The sequence below is a fragment of the Sardina pilchardus genome, chromosome 6 (genome assembly GCF_963854185.1).
Source record: "Sardina pilchardus chromosome 6, fSarPil1.1, whole genome shotgun sequence".
Classification (NCBI taxonomy): domain Eukaryota; kingdom Metazoa; phylum Chordata; class Actinopteri; order Clupeiformes; family Clupeidae; genus Sardina; species Sardina pilchardus.
In genome coordinates, this window is record NC_084999.1 from 2,819,972 (window position 1) to 2,845,447 (window position 25,476).

The window sequence follows — 25,476 nt, forward strand, 5'->3', positions numbered from 1 at the left end:
AACATCGTGGTGGTGGAAGGAGGTGAGATGACAAGATAGGTGGGGGGGAGGGGGGGGGGGGTGGGGGTGCTGTGGCACAACAGGCTACTGTGGCCATACCATGTACGGGTCCAAGAGCCCACGGGCACCAGCCATATCCTGATCCCATCCCATCTCTCTCTCCCACTCATTTATAAATTAAGTTAAAAAAGAATTTAAAAAGATAGGTTGAGGGATGGAAGGGTAGGGAACCGGTGGATGGAGAGAAAGATGTAAAGACAGAAGGAAAGACGTACAGAGGAACACAGCGGAGGATGAGGCCAGGATGGAGGGATGGATGGGGAGAGAGAAAATACAGCAGTGTGGTGGAGGGAGAGGGGTGTGGGGAACAGAGAGATAGAGAGAGAAAGGCTGCTACTGATCTGTTCGGAATAGCTGGTATAGGAGAGGGAAAGGCAATTTTTTATCAGTTTTGCAAATGCAAATCAACAGAAGCATTTTAATAGGCAAAGTTATGCACATTTGGATTAGTGTGAACATAAACTATAATCACAAATGTAATATAGAGAATCATACTCCGAAGAGAATGTCATGGTGGGTAGTCCTGAGATAATCAGTTTCTGTTTAAAAATGTCCTTCCTTTAACCCCCCCCCAGGTCCAAAGTCCCAGAAGAAGTTCAAACGGCTGATGCTCCATAGGATCAAATGGGACGAGGGCAACTCCAAGAGAGATGGTGAGTTCAGACTTGACCAGCCAATGATGCCACTGGAGTTTTGTCTGCTCAAGTGTGTGGCTGTGTTAACACAGTAATAATAGAATTTAAAATGTATCACCACGGGGCTTCAACAGCAGGAGCAACAGCTTGCATGTATATTATAGTACTTAAAGTACAGCTTGCATTTATATTATAGTACTTTCTTGCCGTTACTTTACAGCAAGAAAATACCGTTCAGACTGCAGTGCAGCTAGGAGTTACGGCTGCACCTCTCAGTACTGTTGCTAGAGGAAACGACATTAAATCATCCTTCATTGTGATTTTGAACATGTCTAGTAAATGCATGCATAGAAACGGGTTTACCAGAACTGTAGAATGTGTTGTGTGAACCACCATGCTGGTGGAAGTCCAAATGTTTGCTACTGGCCTGTGGTCACGTGGGCTTCCTCCAGAGTCCCTAATTCTCCTCTCCCTTCCGCTCAACAGTAGAGGGACTAGTAGATGAGGAAGGACTGAAGAAGAAGAATAAGTGCGACCTGGTTTGGGAGGTAAGTCAGTCACTGCAGTTGGTCATCATAGACAATGACAAGATAACAGACTTACATTAAGGATAACAACAAGAAGCTAAGTAAACAAAACGTATTTGTGTTTTGTGTTTATTTGTGTATGCCACTTGGTATTAATTTATTCGCCCATTAAAGAGAAACGAGCAGCGTGTGTATTTTGTCCCATGTAAGAGAGTTTGAGAGCAGCGTGTGTAGTTTGTCCCATGTAAGAGAGTTTGAGAGCGGCGTGTGTAGTTTGTTCCATGTAAGAGAGTTTGAGAGCTGTTGATGAGGAAAAGGTTCCGCGTGTTCTCATCACCCACGTTCTCCTCAGGGAACAGCGAAGGAGCGGAGCTACGGAGACCTGAAGTTCAAGCAGTGCCCCACGGAGAACATGGCGCGGGAACACTTCAAGAAGCACGGAACCGAACATTACTGGGACCTGGCCCTGAGCCAGAGTGTGCTGGAGGGCAACGACGACTAAGGGAACGGAACCGTGCGGAACTGCTAGAACGTTTGGCCCTGGGGGGGGGCCGGGGGGCTGCAGACTGGCATTGCGTCTCAGAGACTGACCCGCAGATACAGAGACTGAGGGGGGAGTGTGTGTGTGTGTGTGTGTGTGGACGGACGTGGACGTGTGGACGCAGATGTATGGAATGGCAAGCTTACTTTTTCCTGTGCTAATGTCAGTTGGGACAATATAGCTTTTTTTTTATTTCCCCCAAATTCTGCAAGTACTCCGTCAGTGATGCTGTATGACCTGCTCAACAAAATTGTCTGAGGATGTGTGTAATCAGTAATCCTTTTACCGTGTGTGTGTGTGTGTGTGAGAGTCAGTTAGAGTGTGTGTGTGTGTGTGTGTGAGGGGAAACTGTCCTGTCCGTGTGTGGCTAAATGTACTTGCTTGTAGCCTGTTGAAGTCTCTCCTCTTGAAACGACACACCAACACCACTCTTCTTTTCTTCTGTCATGCTGAATTGTCTCATGTGTACTACACAAACTCAGTCGCAAAATCTCTTGCCATCTCTTGTACCAAGATTGCAGTGGCTAAGACAAGTCCATCAGTGTGTGGTTTGGGAGACACAGAGTTACATCACTGTGCTTGATGGGAGGTAGCTTTCCAAATGGCAACAAACAAAATATTGGCAAAAACAAATGGTTTGTAGTGTTTTAGACCGATCAAAAACGTTGACTTTGTTTATTTTTTGGTTTTAGTATTAGTCTCCCCCATTTTTCTTTTTTTTTTGTCAAATGCCAATTGTGACCTACTGATGGTCCTTGTACACATGTAAATATACCTTAGCTAACAACTGTGGAGAGGGTCATTAAAAAGAAAAAGAAAAAGAAAAAGAAACTTGAGAGGTGGTTTACTTTTTTTTGTGTGTGTGTGTGTGTGTGTGTGTGTGTGTGTCTGTCTGTCTGTCTATCTGTCTCTCCTAACGCTCTTCATCATTAGATAGTTTTGCTGAAACCTCCAGTCAACAGCAGGACCCAGATTATAGGGGGAAATGGCGGGGCGTAAATAGATAAGTCGATAAGTGTCTCTACCCCTTATCAAAATGAACACTGCATTGCTCTTTACATCGCCAAAGATCCTTGATTGCTAACCCTCTGGTATCACAGTTGTGTGTGTCAGTATTTTGCTGCCTCACTGTAAGGGTGGAATATTTTTTTTTAGTTTCTTATATATTGTGTAGAGTTGTGTTTGACATACGCATTCGGCGCTTCCCTGGCCACTGTGCGTGATGTCGAGATGTGTTGCTACTTGGCTGTATGCTTGCTTGTCTTTAGGGGGCGTGTAGACTTTCCAGTGTGTGTACGCTTGCTCTTGCCCTGCGAGTGCAAGCAAGTAGAGGAGTTTGAGCAAAGCTACCAGACCAACGGCACAGTATAGGAAACATGGCGGCTGGACCCGGAGCGGCCAGCAGTGGCCACAGTGGTGGCCGTGCCTCCGGTGGTTTTGAGGCTTCTCTAGACCGTCGCTTTCAAGGAGTTTCAAACACAATGGATTCAATACAAGGATTGTGCGGCTGGTGCATCGAAAACAAGAAACACCACAGCCTTATCGTGCGCTACTGGATGAAGTGGCTCAAAAAATGTGAGTGGCTTGCAAGCTAACAGCTACTGACGCTAACTTAGCTCGCTTAGTAGCAGCTACTGCTAGGTAGCTAACGTTAGTTGGCTGTTTATTTCTGGTGACGCTGCGTTTTACACAGCTAACATTGAACTAGTTTGCTTTTGCTTAGGATATGTGTGTTATGCATTTACTTTGAAATTAGGTGCTATCTTAACAACCCTCACATTGCTGTCGAATTTAGCAAGTTTTTGACGATTATACCGCTCAGTGGCTGCAGGCCGTCCATGTAGCTGCTTACTGTCCGTCCGTTCATTTAACCCGTAGGAGATCTAGCTGGGAATTTATCAGAATGTTGAGATTATTCCAGAGCGATTGCATTCTCATTTAGAAAAGATTGATGTAGCAAAATTATTGTATTGCCCATCGAGCGTGTTTTATTGTGTTTACTGTGCGCTAGGAAACCTGCAAAGGTTGATCAACATAGTTAGCTGCTAGCTTGCAGCTAACTAGTAAGGTCAGTGTTGTCATTATGTTAGTTAACGTTTGCATCACTGCCTAACACTCACCTTAAAGGTTGGGTACGGAATTCGCAAAACGGCCGGCAGATTTTGAATACATACAACCTCAAGTCCCGCCCTCCATGCACCAACGAAAATTTTGCGCGAGAGCGAGCCAGGCTAAATGAAATGCCAGCCTGGCGTCTACAGCACTATGAGCTCTAGTCTCCATACAATCGCCCACATCAACTTCCCCAATTACATTCTTTATTCACCTCCAAAGGGTTGTAGGTAATAGTTCCACAAATCAGACAAGGTAGATGATTTTATAGCCATTATGGTAAAAGCACCTTAGTCTACCAGCCCTTTCGTTCGGAAATTCTAAAACAACGATGCATTTTAATACACCAAAATAACATTTGATATAGGCTACCTTACATCTTTCAGTAGCCATAGGTGTGTATATTTGAATAGAATGGTTTGGTTCTTACCAGGGCGTTTATCTTCTGAAATATCCGAGTTTAGTGCTGGCCCGCTGGTTCGCCTATTCCACTGTAGCTCCAAGCGGTTAAGTTTCGATTTCATGTTTACAACACTCTTCGAGTCACGGTAAAATGTAATTTTTGCTACATAGCTTATTTATTGCGTGGGTGATTGAGTTTCCGTAGGTATCCGCTGCCTTACTATGTATAGAAATGAAGTGACACATATAATTTGAGGGGAACATTGTGGGACGTGTAGCAGGCCTAGTTAGTTTCGTTTCACTTTCAGCACTGACTCGCGGTCAGCTTTCGTGCTATGTGCACGAACGGGTCGCGCGTGCGGGGGGGAGGGGGAGGAGGAAGAGGAAGACCGTTAGATTGACAAATGAGCTGTGAAATGATGGTATGAGGTTTAGAATTCTATTGGCTGGAGTTTTTCGAGCCCTGCCCGTTCTGCAGATGATTGACATGTTTAACTTCCATTTCAGTACTTCCAACTCAATGGCTGTAAGTGGGTTAGGAATAGGATTTCAAGTGATTTTGCAAAAATGACCAAAAAAGCTCATTCCATACCCTACCTTTAACTTGAATTTAGGTTATTTTAATTATTAAAGAGCTCCTTATCTAAAGACTCATGAAATGGGGAAATTCATTCAAAGAGTGACAGCGGAGTGAAGGGGGTAAATATACTGAGCCATGAGGAAATATTGAATAGTTGATATGAATGTCGATAAAGGATAAATAAACGTCAGACACCATTTAGAAAAGAAATGAATGGACGCCCATGCCAACTTGGTATTTCGCTGTGTTAGGCCTGTTTGACATTTGACATGCTTGCAGAAAATGAGGTTTAGGTTGTTAGGCTGTATTCATAACAACGACTGAGTCATTGAGAGAGTGATACAGTGTGAAAAGACTTAACAACAAATCGTATCACTGTTTGCATCTGTGAACTAGAACCTGTCTCACGGCATGAGTGACCTATTACAAAGGGACAGGCATTAAGTGTCTTGTTTCTTGTCCCCCCCGTCAGCTGTCAGGTGTAGGTGTCTGGAGCTGAGTGATATTGTGCAGTTGCAGTTCATTCAAGATATGAACGTGCCACGGTATACACGGGATGTGTAAACCGTTGCAAACCTCCATTGTTATGTTATCCTTATAGCTGAAGAAAAAAGTTGTACAGTACTTGCGTCATGGAGCATCTGCTACTACATTACAGTTTTGTACTACTGTCTGTGGTTTACAAATTCGAGTGTACAGCAGAGCAGTTCACCCCTTACATAATGGTAGTACTGATGACTGAGAATTAGGCCTATTTAATGGTAATGCATTGCAATGAACCCAGTTCACTGTATGTTGTCAGTTCTAGCCCCATAAAGTCTCATGTAGTAATAATAGCCCATTGCTCCATATCAGAGCTGATTGCCTAAATGTAACAACTGACGGCTTCATCACTTTGTCATGTAATAACTCACGACTTCTAAGGCTCGAATTGTAAAGAGAAGGTGATGCTGCTACCAGCACAAAGACCACAGATGCAGTTCCCACTCCAGGGTATGCTCACACACAATCTGTTATCGACCTATTTATTTATGTGACCGCATTTGATAAGTTAATATGAATATGAAACTGATTGAGCTTTCTGTAGCAACAGTGGTGATTTGGATTTAGTAGATGGGTTTGAATGAATGAATGAATGAACGAATGAATGAATGTATGAATGAACGCTGTGGTGGTGGCAGTTTTAGATGTGTTATCGAATGCATGAAGGAAGGCTGTGGTGGTGGCAGTTTTAGATGTGTTGTTGAATGTATGAAGGAAGGCTGTGGTGGTGGCAGTTTTAGATGTGTTGTTGAATGTATGAAGGAAGGCTGTGGTGGTGGCAGTTTTAGATGTGTTGTTGAATGTATGAATTGGATGACTGTGTGCCTTGTTTCCATGCGCTGCGGCTGCAGTGTTTTCTTGTTGTTGAAACTAGTACAGTGGAGTGTGTTATCTCCTTATTTCTATGGCGATGTGACTAAAGTAGGGGGGCACCGTTTGTGAAGTTGGGGGCTGAAACTGGAGCTGCACAATTGATTTTGAATTGAAATCACCATTTGAACTAACAGAGTTAGTTTATCACAAAGGCTGCAGTAAACTGTGCAGTAGTGCCCTACTGTGCAGTGTGCAACGCTGTCCCTAGGGGTAATCCTGTCATGTTTTTTTGTTTTTTTAAATTAATGTCATCCTCCTGGTGTAAAAGACAGTGAAGCTGTCAATCAGGAGTGCTGTGATCAGAAGTGGCCCAACTTGATGAGAAATGTGGAATATTCCTGAGGCTTGACTTTTATGAATAAAATGTTATAATAAATCAAATAATCGAAGTATTGGTCAGAAAAGATGACCCCCACACACACACACACTATTGATAATGTGTTATTAATAGTAATTGTACTAGTTAGTTGCATGAAAAAAGGGCCTATTTATTATTTAGATTTAACACAATAACTGAACCAATTGCAGTCATTTTGTGTCAGCATATGCGTAACACAATGTTTTGCTAATACAGAAACGATGCTACATAACAGGTAAATAGCTCTCATAGGTAAATGTCATAATATTTGATGATATGCCGTTACCAGTCAAAAAGGCAAATATCAGCCGATATTGCGTTCCTAACCTGAAGATGATGTTCTTCTTCATTCATTCTCTAAATTCACCGGGCAAAGGCCTAGCCCTTCAAAAGTGTGTGTTGCACTGTGTTTTCTTTATGCTGTTAGCATTTGTTAATATAGAGGTATAGCCTGTATATCCATACTCTGCAACCCTGCCATGAAATGAAAATGAATGAAATGTTTTTGACTGAGTCTGCATGTATACTAGTGGTGGGGGAAAAAATCGATTCTGTTCAGTATCGCGATATTTTGTGCACACAATTAAATCGATACTTGTAGCTCAAAGTATCGCAATACTTAATTATATAATTTAATTATCCATTTTACTTTAAGTTGAGTCGAGTTTACTCAGGGTTTACTCTGATGACATTAAATTAGCTTATTACGCTTATAAGGGGGGCACGTGTTGTGGTGTTTCATTGTGCATTCAACAGCAATAATAAATTAAAATGGCTTCACAATCACAACCTGTTATACACGACACTCTACACTACTTTCACATCGAAAAAGGTGGGTGTATTTTGGTTTTCAACAAAAAGTGAATAGTAAGGACCTTAACATGCACCATGCCATTGCAAAGGGAGTTGAACAGTGTTATTTTCCTAATTTTTTGTAATGACTTAGAATAATATGAGAGAAATGAATAGCAATATATCGCAAAATCGAATTGCAATACTTAGTGTATCGCAATATGTTAAGAATCGCAATATTATCGAATTGTGGCCCAAATATCGCAATAGTATCGAATCTTAATTTTTTTGCCAATTCCCACCCCTAATGTATACATGATGGCACCAGGAGTCTTTTGGCACTCGCTTTGTAGTGTTTGAGAAAGCTTTTGAAAGTATGCTTAGATGAATAATTAAGTAGGCTTATGGTAATTGGATTCAGTGTTGATAAATGCGTTCCTGACATTCCTTACAAACACAACATGTCATGTGATTGTGCCTCTATTATAACAGCCAGTGGTTGCCAAGGTATGGGGCACCTGCTCTGTCATGACTGAAAACAGTTTATAGGCTGTACAAGCATCTCTGCCTTTGCGCCTTGGTGCAGACACACTACTGCACGTACAATGGAGCATCAAGATCTGTTACATTTGTTACTAGGTGTCTCATGTTTTGTGACATTGTATTGATTCTCAAGAACAATGTATCATTTTTCCCCCAATGAGTGATTATGCCTGTGGCGGCGCACGCTTTCAAATATGTCCCTCCTAAAATGTAGATGCAAGAAAAACGATGTAGTGCCTTGCATATTGTGGCGTGGGGGTGGGGGTGGGGGTGGGGGTGGGGTGGGGTGGGTGGAGCTGACATGAGTTTTGCCATTGGTTGGAGTAATGAGATGAGTGCACAGTTTTATTTGAGTTTGTCAGACTGACCTCATTGGGAACTGTGACTGAGTCACTTGCAGACTGTGTCAGCTCATAAACTAAGGTCCTCAATGTTATTATGTCGCTAATGATTGCATTCACTGCTGCTTCTTCAGTCAGCCAAGTCCTTTCTCCGGTGAACTGATATGTGAAAATAACACTTTTGCTTTTTTATTTGTTATTAGGCTGTGTTTCGTACGGGCCTGAAAGGAGGCCTAGTATTGCATCCCCAGTCTTGCTCCTCACAGTTGTAGCTTTGACCAGCGGTCCTCTCACACTCTCGTGTAGCTACAGTATGTGTCTAATGTTGTTGTGTCACTGAACAAGATCCGATTTTCCACTCACTCTCCCACATGAAGCACAAGTGTGACAGAATGGCGTTGGAGAGATTTGATAGCGTGCGGACTTGAGTTACAGTGCTTGCTGGGAGAAGGGGCCAGGGGTCAGTGGAAGGTCCAGCGTCACCTGCCTGCTGGCCTCATGTTACCTCAGGGGTCTTACAGTGCGGTCACACGCTTGCGTCCGCCAACGTTCGTCCGTTGTTTTCCCATTCACTTTACATTGGCTGGACTTGACTTGATGCCGCACTGAATTGTGGGTCCGATGCGTTGCCTGGAATGCGTTGCCTCCGTTAAAAAGTTGAGAAATGTTCAACTTTTGACGGATCGCGCAAGCGCCAGCCAATGAAGTTTAGTGTATGCAAATGTTCGAACACTGACAAACCAATCAGTTCGCGTTTATGGAAATGTCACAAAATGAGGCATACCTTGGCGGACACAAGCGTGTGACCGCACCGTTAAGGCAGAGAAATAGTTAGTGTAAAAGAATCAACTCAACAGCCAATCAAATTGGATGCCTCTCCATCACACTCCTAATGCTTATTGGCTGGAATAGAAGGGGTGAAAGTTGCCATAGCGACGGCAATGCAGTGTTATCATGAAATGTGGGCCACGGTGCAATGTTATTGCTATTCGTTACATCTTACAATAATGTGATTTATTACACTTAGTTTTAGCTTTTAGGGCCCACTGGGCATCTTCGCCTGATAACATTGTTGATAAATGCTGAAGTGGACTCATACTTACTCTCCAATTGACGCTGGTGTAAATGCACACACACTGGTAGGAGTGCTGGAGAAGTGTGTTAGCTGCACTTGGCCTTGGTGGGATGCCAGCATAACCCTTTGTATCCATTTCCCAATGTGTGCTCCCTGTGAATGTTGTTATGAAGGTTATTCTGTTGTCTTACTACTATACTATATTACTATACCGTACACCCTACCATGAAAGACTGTAGCTTATGATCTGTTCTGCTAATCATTGTAGGCTGAGGTAAAATGACACTCTATGACAACAAGTAAATGATGAAATGGGACTTATTACACATGTTCATCATATCCTCATCACATTTAATAAGAAACATACTGTTTTAGGCAACAAGTGATTGGCGATGAGCGAATCTCCTGCTATGTGAATGCAGGTTAATGCGCAGGCTTGCACTGCGACCTGTAGGAGCTGTACAGGGCCTCTGGGCCAGTGCTAGTGCGAGGCACTTTAAACAGGCTGCTTAGCGTGTGTGTACCTCTGGCTCAGGGTGTGTGGGAACGCTTCTGAAGGATAATGAGATTCAATTACAGGATCTTTTGATCTAATGGGGTATGCAGTGCATAGACATTTACATGGCATAATGTCCTTTAGGCAGAAGTCAACGTTGGTTTTTGTTTTGGCTGATCTCTGAAGTGGAATAGGTTTAGGCACACCTTCGTAGATGTGGGTTTTGAACTCTGTTGTTTCCCACAATGTCATCCAGGGCCTCAGGTGCATTCTGGGAAGATGTAGCATGGGGCAAGTTCTCTGGTCATCATAGCTGCATAAATGGCTGATGGCTGTGAGTGTGACGGCTGTGTTTAAATGCAGAGGGTAACTCAATGGGATTGCACAGTGCTGTTTCCGATGTCTGCTCTTTCTTATGTACTTGAGTTGTCTGCTAAAGGTTGTTGAAATTTCAAATGATAACTTTCCGTTTCTGTTGGACAAACATGTCAGATTTGTTGAGTGCAACTGTAATTCAGGCTGTTGCATTTTTCTGCTGAAAGGTCTGTGACATTTACTCCCCATGGGTAGTGTTCACACCCACATTAAGAATCTCAAGGATATTGTATCGTGGCCCAAACACAAACATTTGGAAAACATTGTCTTGTCACTTGTGTGGCAATTCTCACCCCTGTACTACTACTAAGTGGTTGTAGTTAAGTTTTAAACATCTTAGAGTTGTCTGGTTTTTGATACTGTGAGGGCCTGTGGAAAGTTTGCATTTCAGGCATTTGAGAGCACCTTGTTTGGGGGGGGGGGGGGGGGTTACAGTCTGCTTCTTGATCGGCTGGTGAAAGGCCCAAGTACAGGCCAAATACAGGCCCAAGAATGTTGCGCTTAGCTGCACTGTGAAGGTCTAATCCGTGTGTTCTGAACCTGTTTTGCCCAATGCAAATCACAATTCTGTCCTTGAATTCTGTGTTATTGTATTCATATATTGTAGTTCATAAATGAGATCTATTTTAAAGATTTGAATCTGTGTGAAATATGCCCATGGCAAGTTCTTTAGAACCTTGTTTGGTGCAGCTGGTTTCAGGGTGGATGACTGGCATGTCTGGAGGCTAGCGGTTATTGCCTGGGTGGATAGGACTGCTGTGTTGATTCAGACCTGTGCGCTGTTCTGTGTTGTACCAGCTGATGCTGCAGTGGAGCTGACCTTGACCTGCCCTTGGTGCAGGGATTGGTGCTTAACGGGGAAAGTTCTGGTGTTGCTATCAAAGAAGGGGGGCTATGCCAGAGTGCTGTCTCTAATGTTGTCTAATGTGTGTTTAATACTGTTCCCATTGACGTGCAGGCTTCAGGTCTAATTAAGCAATATGACACAAGTGGGTGTGGGGTTGGTAAAGGAAAGGAAAAGGAAATGGCCATGGCTGTAGTTTTGCCATAGGTACGAGGCTGTAACTTTAACAGGATGAGTTCTGTTCTCTCCTTCTGCTCCAAGTCCTTCAGCATCTCCTGCACACGAACAATAGCCTTTATGCCACCGCTAGTGTGACGTACTCCCGAATTCTAAGTAAACCACCGTTGCTCCTTCCGGAACGCTACTCTAGCTGTCAAACTTGGTGCTGATGTAGGCCTAGTCTAACCATTAAAGAACAAACTGATTAGCCTTTCCACTCCCCAGAGATAACCCCTGTCCCTCAGAGAAATTATATGCGACGGGCAAAAATCGCTAAATGCATGCACTCATCTCTGTCGGATTGCTCACGAAGTACAGTGTCTCTGGTATAGCCTACGAGTCACTGATGCGTGTCACTTGCAGACTGCACGTCTTAGCTTTCCGACGGTATTGTAATCAAGGGTTCGCGAGAAAATCAACGTGAATTTAGGCTACATGAGAAGCATTCATTTGTACAAGAAGCCACTCCCGAGTAACCCCGTTTTTAAATTGCAAAACATTTCGTCTTGGTCTCCGACTTCAGTTTGTGTAGCACCCAATAACTAGGCTACTAATGAATAGTGTTCTTCCACTTGTTTGGTTTTAGAACATTTATTTAAACTACATACATTACATAGAAAACATGGGCTTGTTTCCTCATATTGCATTATTTTACACTAGCCGAATAACCAGGCCTAATTACTCTCACGTTATTTTAAAGTGACAGGCACTCAATTAGACAGTTAAGATAAATGTAAGTCAATATGACAATCGTGTAAAATGTGAGTCAAAATAAAAATCAATATGAAATGATTCAGACCTGTGCGCTGTTCTGTGTTGTACCAGCTGATGCTGCAGTGGAGCTGACCTTGACCTGCCCTTGGTGCAGGGATTGGTGCTTAACGGGGAAAGTTCTGGTGTTGCTATCAAAGAAGGGGGGCTATGCCAGAGTGCTGTCTCTAATGTTGTCTAATGTGTGTTTAATACTGTTCCCATTGACGTGCAGGCTTCAGGTCTAATTAAGCAATATGACACAAGTGGGTGTGGGGTTGGTAAAGGAAAGGAAAAGGAAATGGCCATGGCTGTAGTTTTGCCATAGGTACGAGGCTGTAACTTTAACAGGATGAGTTCTGTTCTCTCCTTCTGCTCCAAGTCCTTCAGCATCTCCTGCACACAAACAATTGTGTTGTAAATGTCTGGGACATGGCCACTTAAGATGACTCTTGGAGTGCTCTGTTTGGTAAAGATGTGTGTGTCTGACTGTGTTTGGACACACTCTTGGTTATGTGAATGGGATTCAAAATGTAGCTGTAGATAAAACTCAGTCATGAACTCAGCCAATGAACATGAGCACAGAAGTATGTCATCTGGTTGCAGAGCATCAATCAGTATCTTTTCTTTAAGTGTAAGTATAAGTATAAATCCTTTTTTGATCCCGTGAGGGAAATTCGTTCTCTGCATTTAACCCAATTTAACCGAATTAGTGAACACACACAGCACACAGTGAACACACAGTGAGGTAAATCACACACTAACCCAGAGCAGTGAGCTGCCTGCCCAACCAGCGGCGCTCGGGGAGCAGTGAGGGGTTAGGTGCCTTGCTCAAGGGCACTTCAGCCGTGGACTGGTCGGGGATCGAACCGGCAACCCTCCTGTTACAAGCCCAGTAGGCCACGGCTGCCCAACATTTAAACCCAAACTGTATTTTAAGAGCCTATCAGTGTTGAGAAATATGCTGCTACAGCTCTGTGTTTTCTTCAGCATTCTTCCTTCAGACTGTTCTTCTCTTCTCTTCTCTTCAGGCCTGTTTGGTAGTGTGCCCTTTGACCTGTGCATGTGGTCAGTGCAGTGCAGTGGTGGTTCCCTCTGTAGGTAAAGGGTTAGGGGCCAGGTCCTGTTAGCACTGCTGCTCTTCCTGGTTAGCATGTTTTATGTGATGAATGATATTCCAGACCTTAGGATATGATTTGTAAGTAGTTGTGGGGAAAAGCGTCAGCAAAATGCCTTGATTGTGGAAGCCAAATTCTGCGCAGTGTTGTGAGTTGTGCAGTGCAGGAAGTCTGTTGTGCAGATCGTGATGTTTCTGCTGTCCTCTCTTGTGCACAGCTGGCCTGTTTGTATGCGTTCATGGTACTAATGTGGCCTGCAAGTGCTGTCAGAAATATTGGAACTCCGAATTCCGAGCGCATGAATGCTTAAGTCGTAATCACCAGTGGGAAATTCGATTTGGTTTTAATGATACATTAGTTGTGGAATTGGGGACTTATATGGACTTTGTTGCTTAATCGAATGTAATATGAACTTGGCAAATATTACCGTTTTGTCACTTGCAATCTGCTTGTTCATTTATCCAAAGTGAATGAACACCATTCCTTTGAGCAGACACACATGTTATAGTAGTATATTTGTTTAAAATGATTGAAATTTGAAAATGTAATGATAATTTAATTAGCGCTTCATTGTGATTCAGATCCTGGAAACAGTTCTTTCTGTGTTGTTTCAACGCTATGAGCAACAATGTTCAGCTTAAAGCACAGAACTATATTCTCATCTTTGCAAAGCACCGCTACCTGGCACATTGATATCACGCACTGCTGGTAATGTGTGAAGAGTTTAAGGAGTCATTGATGTGAGTGAAGTGTAGTTTCATATGCTTAGAACATTTCTGTCTGTTAGCATTAATCTTTATGGCGGGCGGCGTTCCCCAGTAATCGCTGAATTAGCCCACATTCTATGGTCCCTTGGCGTAGTCTCGTCTTAATGGGGCTTCTGTGTGTGCATAAGTACCAGTGCAAAATTATATGGGTCATTCCACGTCAGGTCATAAGTACCAGTGCAGAATTATATGGGTCATTCCACGTCAGTTCAACCAGGCCCCGCGCACCTATTGTAGGTCTCAAAAAAGTCTTAAAAAATGTCCAGGTGTGCCAATGTTACCCAGGAGACACACTAAAAGATTACAAAATTACTTTCATATAAGATCAATGCTTTCTAAATTACAGCCAGTTTTATAGGCTTTTTTTCACAAGCCCATAGCTCAAGAACTAAACCTTTGGGTCTGGATCATCCTGCATGGTTATAGCTGTCCCTCAAAGTTGCACAAAATGTCATTAGAGTTTTACTCACCATAGGCTCTGGATTTGTTCTCTCCTTATTGAGATAAGTAGAAAGACTCTCAAACGGAAAAAAAGAAAAAAAAGGCGGGGGCGGGGGGGGATTATTCTATGTTTCCATTTTTATTTCCACCCTGAACACCCAGCAAATTGCACCATTGAGATCAAAATGTTTTGTGTAGCAGCATTGATGTCCATATGTAGTGTGGAAAATGAAAATGGAAGATTCTCATAAGACAAGTCAAATTTGTGATTTTAAAAAGAAGGGATCATGGAGAATAAAGAAAAAAAAATATTTTTTCTTTGTACATTCCCACAAAGTGTTACAGTGCTTTGAAATTGAGATCCAAAATTATTTTTCCGACTTTTGTGTTCTGCTGGTCAGACCCTGAAGGAATGTATTTTCTGTTTGAGAGTCTTTCTGCTTACCTCAATAAGGAGACAAATATCAAGAGTCTATGTTGAGTACAAATATGTCTCCTGAAGGCCTAAATAGAACTCCAAAAACTTGTGCTGTAACTGTGAGGGACAGCCATGACCACGCAGGATCATCCAGATCTAATGGTCTAGTTCTTGGACTTGTGAAAAAAAGAGGTCCAACAAAATTAACACCCCCCTCCACAGTAAAATTGACTGTAACTTGGAAAGTATTGATCTTACAAAACAGTAATTCTACAGCGTGTCTCCTGGGTAGTGGGTACACTTGGTACATTTCTTCAGAGTTTTTTAAGACCCAAGTGTCTGGTCCCTGATTGAATTGACGTGGAATGGCCCATAAGCTATGGATATCTTTGCTATTTTCATGTTGCAGTGCAAAAAGTACCCTGAGTGGGTTGTGTTGACAAGTCTGCAGAGCTGCTCTCTCCTCTGTCTGCAGAGCTGCTCTCTCCTCTGACTGCAGAGCTGCTCTCTCCTCTGACTGCACACAAGTCTGCAGAGCTGCTCTCTCCTCTGACTGCAGAGCTGCTCTCTCCTCTGACTGCACACAAGTCTGCAGAGCTGCTCTCTCCTCTGACTGCACACAAGTCTGCAGAGCTGCTCTCTCCTCTGACTGCAGAGCTGCTCTCTCCTCTGACTGCACACAAGTCTGCAGAGCTGCTCTCTCCTCTGACTGCACACAAGTCTGCAGAGCTGCTCTCTCCTCTGACTGCAGAGCTGCTCTCTCCTCTGACTGCACACAAGTCTGCAGAGCTGCTCTCTCCTCTGTCTGCACACAAGTCTGCAGAGCTGCTCTCTCCTCTGACTGCACACAAGTCTGCAGAGCTGCTCTCTCCTCTGACTGCACACAAGTCTGCAGAGCTGCTCTCTCCTCTGACTGCACACAAGTCTGCAGAGCTGCTCTCTCCTCTGACTGCAGAGCTGCTCTCTCCTCTGACTGCACACAAGTCTGCAGAGCTGCTCTCTCCTCTGTCTGCACACAAGTCTGCAGAGCTGCTCTCTCCTCTGACTGCACACAAGTCTGCAGAGCTACTCTCTCCTCTGACTGCAGAGCTGCTCTCTCCTCTGACTGCGTGTAAAGGATCTCACCAGTAGTTGGAGGAACAGAAAAGGGCTGCAAAATTTACTGATTGTTGTTACCGTAATTTGATTCCCGACTATTAGCCGCCGCTAATACATTGATTTTGCTAAATTTCTTCAGCTATGAGGCTAATACACGGGGGCAGTTAATATGGTAATAGGGTTTATAAATATTAATATGGTTTTGTTTCTTTTAACTTGCATAAAGCACACTGCCCTGCGGCTTCTACACAATGTGGCTAATACACAGGAAATGACTAACTATTGAGTTAATTGCCAGTTGTTGTTGTGAGTGCTAACTGACTTGGGGCTTGAGGTGATAGATTCCTGCCTGCATCTTTACCCTCTGCCTCATCCTCATCCTCCTCCTCTTCCTCCTCCTCTTCCTCTTCCTCTCCAGCGGATGCCAGCCACAGGCTGAACCTGTTCTACGTGGCCAATGACGTCATTCAGAACTGCAAGAGGAAGAACGCCATCGTGTTCCGCACCAGCTTCGCCGACGTCCTCCCGGACGCTGCCCTGCTCGTCAGGTGAGCTCACCTGGAGCGCGCTCACACATGCTCGCCATCTTCAGTGTGTGTGTGTGTGTGTACATTAAGTGACTGGATGTATAATGTAATGTAGTGTAGAAATGTCAGCTTGCCTGGTCTTGCAAGACAGATTTCACAAGAAAAATGAGAAATGAAGTTAACTGAAATATGTGTGTATGCGCATGTGCATGGATGCGTGTGTGTGTGTGTGTGTGTGTGTGTGTGTGTGTTGCAGGGATCCAAAAGTGCATAAGTCTGTGGAGAGGATCTTCACCATCTGGCAGGAGCGTAATGTTTACTCGGAGGAATTTGTCACGGAGCTGAAAACCAACCTCGTCAAGAAGGAGCAGCCGCCACCTCCAGGTCTCTCCATCCCTCTCACTGCCCCCCCAAAACACACACACACACACACACACACACAATACTGGCGCTCTTTCTCTCCATCCCTCTTACTTCCCCCCCAAACACACCCTACACTGGCTTGCTTTCTCTCTCTCTCTCTCTCCATCCCTCTCATTGTAATAGTGATAGATGCTGAATACTCAAGTCATATCTTCTTTGGTAGTTAATTGGGCCTCAGTAGTGGCCTATTTATTTTGCCTGTGTTTCAGTGAAGGCTAACTGTTGCTCTTTTTCCAGCACCACCAGTCAATCCCAAAACTGCGCTCAAGTCAAAGGTGGTTGCAGAATTTGCAGTAAGTGGCAGATATTCACTCAAGTTTGGACAGAAAGCACAGAATACAGTCACATACAGATTACGTGATACAGTTGCATACAGTCCATTCATGTACTCATGCCCCCTTCCCCTCTCTTACCTCACTCCCTCTCTCTCCTCCTCCTCTCTCTCTCTCTCTCTCCGGCTCTCCCTCCCTCCTCAGCCTCAGACGTTCATTGATCAGCTGGTCAGTCACCAGCGTACTCTGGAGGAGGCTGACCTCAGGCAGAAGCAGCTGGCTGCCCTCAGAGTGGATGTCTGCAACCTCAACAGTGCAGAAGCCCTCAAGAGGCTCAAAGGTGTGTGTGTGTGTGTGTGTGTGTGTGTGTGTGTGTGTGTGTGTGTGTGTGTGTGTGTGTGTGTGTGTGTGTGTGTGTCTTTCCACCTGCATGTATGTATGTGTGTGTGTGCTGTAGTTTGGGTCTGTGTTTCTGCAGCTGTTTTTTTTTTCTTCATGTGAAGTATGTGTTTTGGGTGGATATGTGAGGTTCTTGACATGACCATGCACAGAAAGATATGTTTTTGAATTGTGAGACTGAAGGGTCTTGGCTCTGCCCCGTGTGTTGTTAAGTCGTCTACCTGCCTGCCTGACAGATAAAGCCGGAGGGAAGAAGTTCTCCAGTGACTTTGAGGAGGGCAGCACCAAGCTGCAGGAGTTTGTGACCTTCCTGGAGGGACAGATGCAGACAGCACCCCCCCTGCTGGAGGCTCTGAGTAATGCAGACATCTTCTATGAGATGCAGTACAAGGAGGTCAAGATCGTCGCCAATGTACGTATGCTCTGGATGGTTCATGTCCATTTACCCATGTGGTGTGGACATTACCTTAACATCAACAGTGATGACAATGGTGTTCATTTGAACTTAAGGTTAAACTGACTTTGTAATAGTGATGCTAAAATGTCTACTCCAGCCATTTTGTAAAACGTGAAGGCTGCCTCACCTATTCCTATTAGCTGAGCAGATGTGTATGATTGACGAGCTGTGACTGATTAAGTCCCGCCCCCCCCCCCCCCCCGTCTGCGCAGGCCTATAAGACGTTTGCCAACCGCGTGTCCAATCTGAAGCGGAAGCTGGACGCTCTGCGGAGCACGCTGCCAGATCCGGAGGACTCGCCCATCCCCTCCCCCTCAGAGGACGCCCCCTCACCCACGGGCTCCGAGTCTCCCTTCCACGGCCTGGGGGGCGCCAGGGGGGGCCACCACCACCAGCAGCTGGACGGCAGGGTCAAGGAGCTGCAGTCGGACAACAGAGACGTGGAGGACATGGACCTGTCTGAGGAGGAGGAGCCACACAGCTCAGGCTTCATAGGTGGGGGTGTGTGTGTGTGTGTGTGTGTGTGTGTGTGTGTGTGTGTGTGTGTGTGTGTGTGTGTGTGTTAGAGAGAGAGAGAGAGAGAATGAGTGTGTGTGTGTGTGTGTGTGTGTGTTGGAGAGAGAGAGAGAATGAGTGCATTTATGTGTCTGTGTCTGTGTGTGTGTGTGTGTGTGTGTGTGAGAGAGAGAGAGAGAATGAGTGGGTATTTATATGTGTGTGTGTGTGTGTGTGTGTGTGTGTGTGTGTGAGAGAGAATGAGTGTGCATTTATGTATGCATGTGAGTTGTTTACTTGTGAAACTGAAATTCCATCAAAAAAGGAAGTATTGTATTTTCTCTGAATTTTGCCTGCTGTTGAGAAGATTGTTGTTTTGTGTTTTGTGTCATATTCGTTTTCCATTGCGTCTCCCTTCCCAGTTGAGGACATGAGGGAGAAAGCATCCACCTCAGCAGTCTCCAAGGCGACCACAGCTGGTCCTCCAGCGATGTCCAGACCCTCTGCAGCCACGGTAACCAATCCCATCAAGACACCCGTGGAGCGCTCGGCCAATCAGACGCCTCCGTCGTCGTCCACCGCCGCCACGCCGACCACCCCCACGGCCGCGCCCGGCCCCTCCCCCGGCCCCTCCCCCCTGCAGATGAACCTGGCCAACGTGGACCTGGGCAAGATCAGCTCCATCCTGAGTAGCCTCACCAGCGCCATGAAGGGATCAGGTGAACACATACACACACACACACACACACACACACACACACACACACACACACACACACCTGGGCAAGATCAGCTCCATCCTGAGTAGCCTCACCAGCGCCATGAAGGGATCAGGTGAACACACACACACACACACACACACACACACACACACACACACACACACACACACACACACACACACACCTGGGCAAGATCAGCTCCATACTGAGTAGCCTCACCAGCGCCATGAAGGGATCAGGTGAGCACACACACACACACACACACACACACACACACACACACACACAGCGCCATGAAGGGCTCAGGTGAGATGCACCTACACACACCCCACACACACACACACTCCTTTCAGGCACAGTGTCCATGGCAACACCTTATGTTGAGCACCACGCCCCCTCAAGCAGCTCATCTCCAGTCATGACTAGTCGCGGCGACCCAACACAGCGCCCTCATACACGGCTACTTTAGGATCAGGTGAACACACACACACACACACACACACACACACACAGCTCATCTCCAGTCATGACTAGTCGCGGCGACCCAACACAGCGCCCTCATACACGGCTACTTTAGGATCAGGTGAACACACACACACACACACACACACACACACACACACAGCTCATCTCCAGTCATGACTAGTCGCGGCGACCCAACACAGCGCCCTCATACACGGCTACTTTAGGATCAGGTGAACACACACACACACACACACACACACACACACACAGCTCATCTCCAGTCATGACTAGTCGCGGCGACCCAACACAGCGCCCTCATACACGGCTACTTTAGGATCAGGTGAACACACACACACACACACACACACACACACACACAGCTCATCTCCAGTCATGACTAGTTGCGGCGACCCAACACAGCGCCCTCATACACGGCTACTTTAGGATCAGGTGAACACACACACACACACACACACACACACACACACAGCTCATCTCCAGTCATGACTAGTCGCGGCGACCCAACACAGCGCCCTCATACACTGCTACTTTAGGATCAGGTGAACACACACACACACACACACACACACACACACACACACACAGCTCATCTCCAGTCATGACTAGTCGCGGCGACCCAACACAGCGCCCTCATACACGGCTACTTTAGGATCAGGTGAACACACACACACACACACACACACACACACACACACACACAGCTCATCTCCAGTCATGACTAGTCGCGGCGACCCAACACAGCGCCCTCATACACGGCTACTTTAGGATCAGGTGAACACACACACACACACACACACACACACACACACACACACACACACACAGCTCATCTCCAGTCATGACTAGTCGCGGCGACCCAACACAGCGCCCTCATACACGGCTACTTTAGGATCAGGTGAACACACACACACACACACACACACACACACACACACACACACAGCTCATCTCCAGTCATGACTAGTCGCGGCGATCCAACACAGCGCCCTCATACACGGCTACTTTAGGATCAGGTGAACACACACACACACACACACACACACACACACAGCTCATCTCCAGTCATGACTAGTGGCGGCGACCCAACACAGCGCCCTCATACACGGCTACTTTAGGATCAGGTGAACACACACACACACACACACACACACACACACACACACACACACACAGCTCATCTCCAGTCATGACTAGTGGCGGCGACCCAACACAGCGCCCTCATACACGGCTACTTTAGGATCAGGTGAACACACACACACACACACACACACACACACACACACACAGCTCATCTCCAGTCATGACTAGTCGCGGCGACCCAACACAGCGCCCTCATACACGGCTACTTTAGGATCAGGTGAACACACACACACACACACACACACACACCTGGGCAAGATCAGCGGCGACCCAACACAGCGCCCTCATACACGGCTACTTTAGGATCAGGTGAACACACACACACACACACACACACACACACACACAGCTCATCTCCAGTCATGACTAGTCGCGGCGACCCAACACAGCGCCCTCATACACGGCTACTTTAGGATCAGGTGAACACACACACACACACACACACACACACACACACAGCTCATCTCCAGTCATGACTAGTCGCGGCGACCCAACACAGCGCCCTCATACACGGCTACTTTAGGGCACTCTGTTCTCACAAACTACCATTTCAGACACTCTGTCTCCACAAAACCATTTGCAGTGATAGTCTGGCTCCAGATAACACTGATAAATAGAGGAGCCAGCTTCAAACATGTTAGTTAAAAATGATTAACTTCAAAAGGGTTAGTTAGAAATGATAGATGGTTTAATTTGATCAACATTGTTGTTCAAAAAGAATTGCTTTGGGGGAATGGCCCTTGTCATATAATTGAGATATGTAAGATATGAATAACTTGTAAATGTAATGTTTTCATTTGTGAGCGGCAGGACGTTTTAATAACATGCCCTCCCCCCCCCCCCCCCCCCCCCTTCTTATTCCCAGGAGTGAGCCCAGCCACCCGCCCCTCTCCAACCACACCCACCACCCCCTCCAGCCAATCAACGGCCTCCAAGACTCCAGTCCCCGCCCCCAGCACCCCTCCTGCAGCGAATCCGCTGGCCAGCATCCTGTCTCGCGTGGACATCACCCCCGAGGGCATACTGAGCGTGCTCAGTAAAACTCAGGCCCACGGCCCCGGCTTGCAGGGTGAGAGCAGACAACAGACCTGCGCCGGAGCTCGCCCGCATCGGGGCCGGATGTGGGCCGACTCAAATCATCTCCAGAGTTGGCTTATGTTTTAGCCGATTCTTATAGTTGTGTGTGCTTCGTACAACTGAAGGCATACATAGAAATCAGTCTGTACTGACAGAAAGATAGTTTTACATGGTCGCTTGTTAGTCATTCTGAAAATGTAGTTAATGCATATTCATATTTGAATGTGCTAGCACGTTAGTCATGTTTGAAAAGTAGTGAGTTGAAATGATTTTTTGAATGTGGTGGCATGCTGAAACAGATGCAGTGCCGATGCATTCACCTGTTTGGGGTTGTACTGTTGTATTAAGCCTTTTGCTTATGCTGTTTTTATCATATTCAATCCCTTCCCCTCTCTTCACTCTTCTTGTCTTTTTACTTCTATTCTTACCCATCCCTCTGTTCCATCCTCTCATCTGTCTTTCTCTCATCTCGCCCTGTATCTCTCTCTATTTCCCCCTCTCCCTCTCCCTCTCCCTCTCCCTCTCCCTCTCCCTCTCCCTCTCTCTCCCTCTCCCTCTCCCTCTCCCTCTCCCTCTCCCTCTCCCTCTCCCTCTCCCTCTCCCTCTCCCTCTCCCTCTCCCTCTCCCTCTCCCTCTCCCTCCCTCTCTCTCTCTCTCTCTCTCTCTCTCTCTCTCAGGACTGTCTTCGCTGCTGCATGGTGTATCTGGCCCCTCGTCTGGGAGCACCAGCAGTGCCACCACCTCCACTCCCCAGCTCTCCTCCTCGTCCACCGTCACCTCGGCAACGGGCACCACGGCGACCGCCTCCAAGGCCAAGCCGGCGCCCAGCAACAGCACCAAGCGCGACCTGGAGAGAGAGCGCATGCGCGAGTGGGAGAAGGTCAGGGAGAGGGAGCGAGAGAAAGAGAGGGAGAAGGAGAGGGAGGCAGAGAGGCAGAGGGAGAAGGAGAGAGAGAGGGAGAGAGAGAGGCAGAGGGAGAGGGAGAGAGAGAGAGCGGAGAAGGCCGCTGCTGCTGCTGCTGCTGCTGCTAGTGCCGCGGCGGCCGCTATGCCCAGCCTGGACTCTAAGATCCACACCTTCCTGCAGGGCAACCCGGCCTTCGGCGGCCTGGGGCTGGACGATGGCGACGCCAGCAGCAGCCCCCTCCTGGTGGGCGACAACGCCGACGGCACGCCGGTACGAGACGAGGCGGCCGCCACGCCCACGCAGGACGAGATGATGGACTCGCCGGGGCCCGCCGAGAAGCCCCCGCCCCCTGTGACGTCATCGCACCAAGGCCTCTCCCCCACCGCCTACCGCAGTGACCTGTGGGACGCCGTCATCAGCCCCCGAGAGCTGCTGAGCGACGCGGCGCAAACGCGGCCCAAAGACGGAGACTACCGGCCCAGCGCCCTGCGCGCCCAACAGGCCTTGCCCCTCGCCAACGCCAACGCCAGCGCCAGCGCCAAGAAGAGCGCCAAGGCCTCGGGCCGCCACAAGGAGGACGAGGCGGCCGCCACGATGACGATGATGATGATGAAGAGGAAGGCTCCGGCGGCGGAGCAGAAGGCCAAGCTGAGCCGCAAGGCCAGCGGCAGCTCGGAGGAGGGCCGGGGGGGGGAGGAGGAGGAGAAGGGCAAGAGGGGGGGCAAGGACTCCGGGCTGGCGCCCTCTAGTGGTGGCGGAGGAGGAGGAGGAGGAGGAGGCGGCAAGGGCAAAGGGCCGCAGTACCACCGCATCGAGACCGTGGTGTCGTCCAGCTGTGGCGAGGGCGCGCCCATCCAGGCCCTGGACGGCGGGTTCCGGCGCATCCAGACGGTGGAGAGCATCCGCGTGATCGGGCGCGGCGTGCGCAGAGGGGGCGGCGGCGGTGGCAGCGGCGGGCGCGGAGCCGAGAGCTGGTACGAGGAGCAGGCCTTCATGGAGGAGGAGGCGGGCGAGCAGCGTGAGCGTGGCGCTGCCAACAGCAGCGGTGCCCCCTCAGGGCTGCACATGCCCCCGCCACCCCCCCCGCCGCACGGCCACATGCCCCCGGGGCCATACCAGCCGCCCTACGGCGCCCAAGACCCCCACCAGCGCGGCCACACACACTCACACTCACACACACACCCGCAGACACACGCACACTCACACCCCCACGGCCTGCCCCCCCAGCACCAGCACCAACACCAACACCAACACCAACATCAACACCAGCACCAGCACCAGCACCAGCCGCCCCAAATGCCCCCCCACCCCTCCAACCCCCTGTTCTTCCCGCCCTCGCTCCCCCCCATCCCCCAGCGCCCCCCTCCCCCCATCCCGCAGCTGCCCCCGCCCCCGAGGGACTTCCTGGGCACCACGTCGGCCGTGATGGTTGGCGGCGTGCTGGTGCCCATCGACCGGGTCCTGCCCAACCCCCCCTCCAACCCCACGCGCTCGGAAGGTGCAGAGCGCGGAGGAGGAGGAGGTGGTGGTGGTGGTGGTGGTGGTGGGGGGGGCCCCGGTGGTCCCCCACAGAACCGGGACAGAGTAGGCAAGTCCCCCAGCACCCCCCTGGGCCCCCGCCCCCTCATGTCCTCCCTGCTCGGAGACCCCCCCGCCCTCCCCCGTCCCGGCACGGTCAAAGAGCACTTCGCCCCGCGCCACACCCCCCCCCTGCACCGCCCCGGCACCCCCGGTGTCCCCCCCCCTCTGCTGGGCCACGTGAAGGAGGGCCCCGGCCCCAGCCCCCCCCCCACCAGCAGCACCCCCTCCCCCTCCCCCTCCTCCACCCCCTCCTCCCCCGCTGACCCGCCCCCCCTGCTGCCCAGCCGCCTGCCCCCCCCTGCCCAGAGCCCCCGCACCCCCACCAGCCCGGCCCCCCAGCCACGCAACAACCAGCGCCGCCCCACCTCCCCCGCCTCCCTGCTGCGCCTCCCCTCCCTGGCGCTCCCCCTGCGGCCCCCCCTCCCCACGCCCCCCCAGAGACCCGGTCTCCGAGGCCAGGCCCCCTTCCTGCTCCGCACCCCTCCCTTCGACAGGAAGCCCCTGTTCACGGGGGGCAAGCGCCCCGCCTTCGCCGGCAACCAGGGAGCCGCGTTCCCCCCCAAACGACCCTTCATGCCCCCGCGCTACTGAACCAGTGTTACACACAAGCACCCCCCCCCCGTTAAAGCTACAGCTCACTAAGCGAGAGAAGATCAGCTCACACAGTTAGACCAGCCTGCCCCACGCAGCACACACACACACACAGCAGCCAGGTGTGTAAGGTGTTGAGGTAGTTGAGGTAATGAAGTGTGTCTCCGTGTCCCCCCCCATCCCACAGGCTCCTCCGTGGTACCCCTCCCTCAGAGAGGCAGCCCAGGGAGCGCACGCTTGCAGGGTGAACTGCACGGAAGAGAAGATGCTCTCTGCCTAGAGAGGTTGAATAAAAGCTAAGCAAAAGGTGGTTATTCACTTCAGACTTCCATTCAATTATGTGTGTGTATGAGTGAGTGTGTGACTGTGTGTGTGTGTGTGTGTGTGTGTTTATGAGCGAGTGGGTGAAAGAGACAGGCAGGAGGGAGGTGATGCAGAATCACTTTGGTCTTCACACTGTGATTCTAATGACTTGTAAGTGTTCCACTCCG

At 48.3% G+C, this 25,476-nt stretch overlaps 2 protein-coding genes across 7 annotated transcripts in view; both read left to right on the forward strand.

Annotated features, from left to right (window-relative positions):
* Positions 1-2,584, forward strand: part of prpf3 (PRP3 pre-mRNA processing factor 3 homolog (yeast)) — a 23,864-nt gene extending 21,280 nt beyond the window's left edge. For all 6 annotated transcript variants that reach the window (XM_062538093.1, XM_062538096.1, XM_062538094.1 and 3 more), the window contains exons 14-17: positions 1-22; positions 636-713; positions 1,182-1,243; positions 1,575-2,584. The exon at positions 1-22 is cut by the window's left edge and continues 97 nt beyond it. In XM_062538093.1, coding sequence (XP_062394077.1) covers positions 1-22; positions 636-713; positions 1,182-1,243; positions 1,575-1,724 — 312 coding nt within the window. In that variant the 3' untranslated portion in view covers positions 1,725-2,584. The remainder of the gene's footprint in view (positions 23-635; positions 714-1,181; positions 1,244-1,574) is intronic.
* A 476-nt stretch (positions 2,585-3,060) lies between these two features.
* Positions 3,061-24,985, forward strand: rprd2b (regulation of nuclear pre-mRNA domain containing 2b). The gene is made up of 13 exons (XM_062537899.1): positions 3,061-3,338; positions 16,327-16,456; positions 16,692-16,819; positions 17,096-17,151; positions 17,335-17,470; positions 17,766-17,941; positions 18,199-18,481; positions 18,904-19,200; positions 21,695-21,898; positions 22,584-23,944; positions 24,170-24,311; positions 24,459-24,571; positions 24,701-24,985. The coding sequence occupies exons 1-13, from the start codon at positions 3,140-3,142 to the stop codon at positions 24,983-24,985; spliced, it is 3,510 nt and encodes a 1,169-aa protein (XP_062393883.1). The 5' UTR covers positions 3,061-3,139.
* The last annotated feature ends 491 nt before the right edge of the window (positions 24,986-25,476 follow it).